The sequence below is a fragment of the Kryptolebias marmoratus genome, linkage group LG22 (assembly GCF_001649575.2).
Source record: "Kryptolebias marmoratus isolate JLee-2015 linkage group LG22, ASM164957v2, whole genome shotgun sequence".
NCBI lineage: Eukaryota > Metazoa > Chordata > Actinopteri > Cyprinodontiformes > Rivulidae > Kryptolebias > Kryptolebias marmoratus.
The window spans coordinates 21,194,909-21,203,889 of NC_051451.1; the positions used below are offsets into that span (position 1 = coordinate 21,194,909).

Here is an 8,981-nt window from a genome sequence, read left to right on the forward strand (position 1 = left end):
ATCAGTCACTGCAGTTTTTTCCCCTAATCAAAGGAAGCTAAGCAATGACTTCTGGCATCAAAGTAAAGGCATGCTAACTCATTTCATAGACAGATGTTTTGCAATGTCGACTCTGGGCAGGTTTTTACATTAAAGTACGGTAATATTACTTTAAAACCTGAAAATTATTAGGTATCATTCTGAGTTCCTAAAGCAAAGGATTCCACCTCCAACTGTTTTAGTCAAATCCATTCCATCCTCTGGAAACCTCTGGGAAAAAAAAATCCTTTTCCTGACACACTTCCTGGGGAGATACTGGATTTATGACATCACTATCTAATCCCTCTTCATCTTCCATCCCAAGTTGATTGATGTTTGAGAATATTTCCTGGTGCAACTTCCCTCGGGTGGACACACGGCAGCTTTGCTTCAGCACTCCTGATCTCTATAATTCAAAGGGCTCAGAGCACTGCTACAACGCTGAAAAACTCATTAGGTTTATTTCTGCCAGCAGCTGGAATCCCTGCACAGAGCCCACTTTGGACCTGTTTCGAATCGAGCAAAACTACATGAAATGAAAGACTAGACTAGAGGGAGTAAAAGCAAACACAGCGCTTCACTCAGGGCAGAATGCAGATTACACTCCAGCAGATACAAACATCTACATGTAATCCCATTTTATAAAGGATGATGCTTAATAAAAAGCGTATTTCAAAGTTTAGTTGAGAATCTTTTTGTTTTAGATGTTTCAGTTTTGCTTTTGCAGTTTTACACTAAAAATGGTAAAACACTTATTGTTTGTATTTGTAGTTTTAAAGAAAATTCAGGCTACATTTGGAAGAAAAATCCAAATCATTTTCTAAATGTATGTTTTTAAATGCATTTTTTAAATGTTAAATTAAACAATAAAATGAAGCCTGTGCTAAGTTTAAGTTTAATCACACTTTTTTTAAAATGTCAATATCAAAACAACTTAACAAACACTATGAACAAATTCAGTTGAACTCTCTGCAAACAAGCTACACAAAATTTTAAAAAAAATCTGTGTTGTAAACTTGCCTGTCCCACTTTATAAGCTATACACCAGCCTAATTTAGGTTTAGTCAGGGTGTTCATTTCTCATCTGTGTATGGGGAACCACTTTTCTTGCTCGCAGCCACAAAACAACTGGTCATGCAAAATAAAATCTGAGGATATGGGGGCAAATATTTGTATCAAGAGTAAAAGAACGTTTCTAATGTAAATCTATTCAAATAAGAACAATCCATAATTTTCTCTATCTTGCATGTTAAAATTCTTTCAGATTGAGCTTTACCAAAGGTTAAAAAGATTTTTTTATTTAATTTTTGTATGAAATTAGATATTATCAACTCATTCAGGTGCTAAGAGTTTGCTAAGCTGACATTCTGTATTGAGGCTGTGAGAAGCACAGGACCATTTGTCCTGAACAGCTTTAGCCCAGCAGGGACTACAGAAACCAGCTCATTGAGGATCAGTGGCAGGGTGCTGTCCAAATTCCCCTCTGCGGAAACTATCTGATGATCAGGACCCTGAGGCTGTACAACCTAAAACATGAATGCTCATTAACCACAGTTACAGACTTAAGATGCTGTTTGAGCAGACGAGCGAGCACGCTCCCTGATGAATGAACAGGTTGAGAAGCTGCAAACAGGCAAAACATTCCTGCAGATTGGACAGCATATGGAGGTGACAGCCATGAAACACGCAGGTGGTGAGAAAAGAGGGAGGCGATAGAGTCACCGAGAGACAGAAAGAAGACGCAGAGCATCCCTGACAGTGTTAGCTGTCTGAAAGTGATGGTGTGAAGCAGTGTGGTAGAGTGTTGCGAGTAACCAGGGAGCTGCGAAGAGCTGACGGATCATCTGGGAAATGTCAGTGGAGAGATAAAGCCTCTATGGCTGGTGCTGGTGGAGAACGAGGAGAAAAAGGCAGGGAATCAGTCAGCCTCATTTCGGCACATTACATCTTTTATTGGAAGAAAGAAAAAGAAGGCAAGAAAGAAAAAGAAAAGGCCACAGTGACCAAAATAACACACTTCTAAACCCCGCTGGAACACTTCTATCCACACTAAGAGGTCAGATTTCTGCTTAACTTGAAAAAAAAAATCAATCTCCATTAAAATGTGGCTTTCAAACAAGCAGTTAAAGCCCTCAACTGTACATTTTTACAGTGTGTGCTTCAGAACTCATCTAATACTCTTGTGTGCGTTGTGTGAGCTGTGTGCGTTGTGTGCGACAACTGTCTGAGAGCCTTTCCTCGGCTCCTCGAGGGCTATTTACAGTTTTCATTCTGCTCAGTCAGGCCTCAGGAGCAAGATTTCTGATAGGAAAGTTAAACATGAAGTAGATCTCACACAGGCATTGCCCACAGAAACACACACACTGCTCCTTTTCAGAGCCTTGACCGGTGTGGGGTCTGCTCCATCCCATGGAGCCCATCTCCTTGAATAAACAGCTACAGGTAAAAGTAAATAGGCTTGTAAGCGGCATAAAAACTGTGATCTACACGTTCAGGATATTACCAAGGACAAACAAAAACTCAACAAGAACCCAGAAAGACAGAAAGAGTGGGAAAGAATGAGAGTAAACCCAGCCAAACTGACAGAACATAGAAGACATATAGCACTCCTTTAGGTTAAAGGGAATCAATTAAACATCTGTTCCAATGTATGTTACAGCTACAGGGTGGGAAAAGAACACACACTCAGGACTGTAGCAGAGCCAGTGACTGAAGGGTCTTTCATGGTTTATGGTGTATCTGTAGTTTGTTCAGCAACAGACTTTGAGGTTCTGTTGTGGCTTTTGTGAAGGCAGTAGGCTGTATGAATGCACACGTTGGCTGTAAAGTACATCATGTGGATAAAACAGCTGCACTCCGCCACATGTGCTACGTTTCATATATTGCAAACAGAGAAAGTCTTATCTGCGAAAAGACCCACTTCAGACAATAAGGTCATTTAAATGACAGAATCCACAGATGACTGGTAATAATTTTGCACCAGAAGTTTGTTTAACACTGACTGGTTTAACTGAGTAGATTTTCTTTAGTTCTCAATGATACCTGATATTTTGGACACAAATAGTTAACAGATGAATGCAAACATTTCAGTTATTAAGTAATTTTTAAAATCTTAAATTGTAGCCATAAAGAAGTATTTCATTCTTTCTGAACCTAATACTTCAGATAACTTTTTAAAGTGGGCTTTTGTGAAAACTAACTAGATAGCTCTTTGATCAACCTCAGTTTAGAGAAACTGAATTTAAAGACCAGACTGACAACAGCTGGCCCAAGTGGGGCCAATACCCAAGTGATTTGCTGCCATCTTAATACAAATTAATTGTAAAGTTTCACTCCGTTTTATGTAAACACTAATTTCTAAGGCTTCACTTCAGTGCCAGTGTTGCATTACATACTTATCCAGGTGGAGGTAACATAATACTCTTGCAGGAAGTACCACAGGTTGGATCAGAAGTGCTTCTGCTAGCTGCTGATGCTATTTGTGCTTGCAAACAACCACAAAATTCTATGTTAATAATCATGTAATGCAAACCTGACAGCAGTGGAAAGATTTCTAAAATAGTGTTGTCATGAAACACTATGAATTTTTTTTTTTTGACTGGAGCTGTTTTAAGATGCAGGAACTCACTTTGGCCTTGTCCCAGCTTGGACTAGCCATTTGATTGTTTATCCAGTTAGAACTAAACTCTTTTTCTCAGAACCGAGCTCATTTAACAAACCGTGTACAACAGGTAAGATATTCTTTATACATACTTGATCCAAAGAACTCAACTTCAAAAGATTGATTTAACTTATTTTAGTTAGAAAATTCTATTATACAATTACAATTTTTGACTATGTTATACATTTTCCTAACTATGTTTTTATTGTTTTATTATTTATTATGACTTGAAAAATTAAGTAACTTAATAGTAATTATAACTGAAAAGGTACGTGTTTAAAAACAAATCTGAAGCACATCTGAAACTCTGCCAGTTTGAACTTGTCTCATGCAAAAGCGTTATGACAAGTGTGAAATGTGCATTACAACGGCATATCTACAATGTCAGCTGAGTGTTCACTGATGTGCATTTACCACACATCCATCACCCATCCCCTTCACTCACTGGCCTCAAGCTGGCGAGTCAGTTGATTCGAAAGCAAAGCTGGCCTTCTGAGAGATGAAAGGTGGATTCTCCAAATTTGATTTTTACAGTCTGCTGAAATATTGTTTCTCTTAGGCAAAGCAAAGCAATCACACATGTGCTCCCATATGAACATACATCATACATCTCACTATACATCATACAGCGTGCCAGTCAAGCACATGGTAAAAAAAGTACACATGCTGGTCTAGGAGTGTTTTTTGGCAACACTCAACCTATTGATGGGGTCATTTCTTACGTCTCTTGGGTACAATTAAACTCATCCATTGAGAAGCAGTACTCATCTGGAGAGCAGACCAGTGGGTCTGTGGTGTGTATAGACACACACCAGCTGGCTTTGATGCTTAGTGCGCCGCCATCACTCTGCTTAGACAAGCCGCACTCTGACTATGTTCAGTGTAAAAAGGTGACTAAGTGTTGAGGTCAAATGAAAAATAAAAACAGCAAAGACCTGTAGAAGAACTCAGGGTCTACAAATACGACCTGAATACTCGGACAGGCAAAAGAAGAGACGAAGCTCACAAAATGGTAAACTACAACTACGAGGAGGGAAGCATCCACAACCAGAACTGAAGAAAGAACTCCACGGCTGCGCGGCAAAGCCAGTAAATTGAGTCCAAAGCCTATAATTTCACAATGCTTCACTGTGCATAAACATTCTCTGAACAATCATCATTCTAGACATGCTTACTGCACACCGGATTATCAGAAATGAGGATGGATGAATGAGACTGCAAAAATGACCTGAATGAAATCCTTTCCAGCTCAGGGCAAGACCCGTCTTGCCCTCTAGAATAAATAACTTAATCCTTTTTATTCATGTACGAGATTTGCGAGTGAGTTACACCACTTTTCACTCCTCTGTTTAGAAATCCTTTCATCGGTGATTACCGCCTCAGTCACTGAGCGAGCCTTGACTTTATGAATCCCCTCATCCGGCTCCACCCTCGCCTCGTTTCTTTCTTTCCTTTTTTTTTAATCCACTTTCTGAAGCTGGCAGGTAGTGGGGCAGGCTGTGCTCAGCCATGTCAGGGTAAATTATGGATCAGGTGCTGTCAGTTGTAGCTGCTATGTGCTTGTGCCAGCAACACTGCGGGCAAGGCCTGGCATGAGCACACACACCTCCCACCTTCAGCTCTGATAGCTATCAAAGCGACCAAGCCCCTCTTCTTCAACCAATACTAACCCCCACGTGTTACCATCTAACATTACTTATTCTCTGCACGCAGACCCATATGGAGGCATATACTCAAGTTTATGAATAAACAAAAGTGAATACATGCATGTGGGGAGCAGCCTCCGTGTCTTCTGTGTTGGAAGAGCTCCAACATGCCCTCAGATCTCAGTACAAGGTATTTTCTGGCCCAACACTGGTTCTTTGATATGAAAGCACTTAACATTTACACAGATCCTCCTGTTCTGTAAATCAACTCAAATAAGATACACATTTAATCTAAAAAACACAACCGTTAGAAAGACAAAACAAGTACAGAGAAGGACTGGAGTTTAGTTTGAAACCTGGCCAACAAACAAGTCTTTTTAAGGAGTGTTGCAGATTTTCTTCCAATTGATTCTGTTATAAATATGAGCCCCTGGTTAATTAGATTTTTTGCACAAATCAATAAATTAAAAGGCTTTTGAACAAAATTGAGGAGAAGCAAGTAAGAAAATGACTCGATTTGGACGTAAAGTAGATGCAGAGGGGACAAAGGGGGCCAGTGGCCCATACGCAGCAGGATGTGATTTTAACACATGGAGCTCACATTCTCATTACAGGCTTCGGTCTGAGGAGCGCAGGGGTCAAACCTCATCCAAACCCACCCTGACAAGTGCAAATGGGATTCTGCTGTTTGTCTCAGCAGCCCCTCTATACACACCCAACAAACACCGCCCCCAAAACTGTCTCTGTCCGTATACAACACACACACACACAGTAAAACATAATTTTGTTTATACAATGTACAAACACACACATTCTTTAAAACATATCCACAAAATTAAAAAAAGACTAATAAACTGAGGTGTATGCTGATTTTTCTGTAATTGCTGACTTTGCCAAATTTAGGGATTTAGTCATTTAGGCAATTTTCTATGCAAAAAAATAAAATGAAATAGTTTTGTTAATATTTTAAAATAAACCCAAGAGCCCATAAGCCCTGGAGCAACTCTAAACAGTCATTAGTCATCTTTGACCCATATGACGCTTGCACAAATTTGCTCACTTGATCAAGCGTTTTTTTCAAACGCACACATAAATCAAGATATGCACATGGGAGCATCATGTGGGGCCGGCTGGCCTGCGTAGATTTGCACAATCACCTTGATGAATCACCCTGCAAACCGGCTCGCAGAGAAGAACTGTTTCTATTGTTGAATGCAACTTCCCAGCACAGACTGGCCATCTTGTGCAGTTTTTTTTCTTGACCTAAACACACCCGTCAAAAGAAGAAAGGCAATGACCCGGGAATAAATTACACATGACCGTTATGCAGTGTGTTTAAAATGCAATGTCCTGAGTGGGCCAGACGTGCCTTAGAATCCCAGAGATGCCACAATGATAAAATTGTCAGCTCAACATGACCTACAATCCCTCAAGCAACTTTTGACATAAAAATGCTCTTGAGTGGAGCGGCAGGGGACATTTCCAGAGTGAATGGGCATTTGTGGGAAAGGAAACCATAAAATGACCATGTTTCCTTTCTGATTCACTATTAAACTAGCATGTGCATATTTGTGATCTGCAGAAAAAAAATAAGGTGTTCTTAGAAATTAAAAACGGAAAGTCTGAAAAACGCAGCCAGCTCCCACTATGCCTTCAACACAGGCTTTCTATGCTCCGTTCCCACCACATGTTTTATTCACGACTGATATTCTAAAAGCTGAAATAGAACAATCTTTCTCCCTTCGCACTCCTGATTTACTGATGAATATTTCAGGGGAATGTCAGAAAAGACAGAGAAACTCCACTCTGCTGGAAAGCGTCCGCCTCACCTCTCCCATCCTCCTGCCGTTTTACAGGACGTGATCCATGTGGAAGACGCACTTAAGCAGCAGATTTGCTTAATTTTCTACATGATTTAGCAATTTGTAAAGTGAGTGTTCAGAGGCATGACGTGGGAGAGATAGGGCATTTGGTGGCCCAGAAGTGGAGAAAAGTACAAAAGAGGTAACAAGAGATGGAAACGGCGCAAAGTAGAGGAGATTTGAGCGATGGGGACACATCCTTTTACATCAATGAGTTCATGCACAAATCAAAGGCAAATTCTTTTAAAATAAAACGTATTTCTTAAGCTTGACGTTTAAGCATTTAACGGTGCAAGCATGAGAATAAATAAATCTATTTTGTTCTGAATTCAGAAAAAGAAAGCACAGAAAACAAGACTTTTGGACACACGTGAAAAGCACACATCTGCTCTTTCCTGTCACTTCTGCCTATTTATACCTGACTGGAGCCAGTGAGTGACTGGCTGCCTAATTGACACATACACTCACTCACAGCTTCACAGACAGGGCTATTGTTCTGTTTTGCTATAAAGAAAGTCATGTGTGCTACAATAATACAGCCAGAGGGAAAACAATAGGAAGACAGAGCCTGGTAGTTTCTCTGTTACACACACAAGGATACAAGGAAAGTAAGCAGCACTCACAGTCTTTCAGTATTGCGGGGGATATTCCTTGGCATGGATTTGAGACCCAGTCCATGGCAGTCTACTGTGGTGCCGCTGCAGGTACACAAGGCTGGGCAGGCACCAGCTTTGCCTACAACTAGGGCAGAGAGCATCACCACCCACATCCACTGTCCAGCCAGTCTGCCCATTCTTGGCTCAAAGCACCTATCTTTAATGGACATGTTCACCACCACAGCAGCCTGTCTTTCTCTGTTTCTGCTTCCCAAAAGTCCTGCAACACCTCACAAGTCTGCTGGAATAATTTTAATGACTTGGTGAATATAAATAGAAAAATAGTTTCTTCTCAAATGTGAAGCCACAACAATCCTTTTCTTTTTGTTTGTTCTTCGAGAATTCTTTGGATGCAGGTTTGAAATCCACTGGTTTGCTGATGTAGGGAAAAAAAAAAGCTGTTTTATTTTTTTTTTTCCTTTTTCTTTTTCTTGTGCTCTCCTTCCAAACTCCTCTCCTGTCTTGTCTTTGTGGAGTTGGTGCGCTCTGGTCTGCACACGTCTGTCCTCCTCTCACTTTCTGCTCTGCTCTCCTGAAGAGAGAGGGAACAGAGAGAGCAAAAAAAAAAAAGAGAAAAAAAAAAGAAAGCCAGTCTCTCTCTCCCTCGTACACACACACACACACACACACACACTAGTCATCCATCACAAGGATCTACAAATAGCAGAGCCCCCCGACTCCACCCCTACCCCTCCTCTCCCTCCTCACACACACCCCCAACACACACACAACCCTGCCTGAACCTCACTCTCATTCCTGAGATCCTTCTTCCATTCCCCTGACTCTCCTTACAATACAAATCTACTCCAGATATCACTCCTTTTATTTTGCCCCCTCTAAAACCCACTCATTCTTTCTTCTCAGGTCTGCCTCCAGGCGACAAACCCTCCTCCCCCTACAGAGAGTCCTAACCTGTGTGACACTGCAAAGCTTCTGCCCGGAGGGAGAGGCTGCAGGGAGACGGGGCTGTGCGCATCTACGAGGAGAGAACCCACGGGGAAAGAGGAGTATGAACAATTCAGTCCGGGGAGGTAAAAAGATGCAATGAATAAACAGCAAGTTTTTGTCTTAACGTGTACATCAAGCGTGGACACACACACATACACACACAGAAGCTGCTGCAGGGGACTAGAGTGAA

The 8,981-nt window shown here is 41.1% G+C and overlaps 1 protein-coding gene across 4 annotated transcripts in view; it reads right to left on the minus strand.

Annotated features, from left to right (window-relative positions):
* Positions 1-8,417, minus strand: part of slit1a (slit homolog 1a (Drosophila)) — a 75,862-nt gene extending 67,445 nt beyond the window's left edge. For 2 of the 4 annotated variants that reach the window (XM_017412974.3, XM_017412973.3), the window contains exon 1: positions 7,811-8,417. In XM_017412974.3, coding sequence (XP_017268463.1) covers positions 7,811-8,013 — 203 coding nt within the window. In that variant the 5' untranslated portion in view covers positions 8,014-8,417. The remainder of the gene's footprint in view (positions 1-7,810) is intronic. The other 2 variants (XM_017412976.3, XM_017412975.3) reach the window with 1 other exon arrangement.
* Between the last annotated feature and the right edge of the window lie 564 nt (positions 8,418-8,981).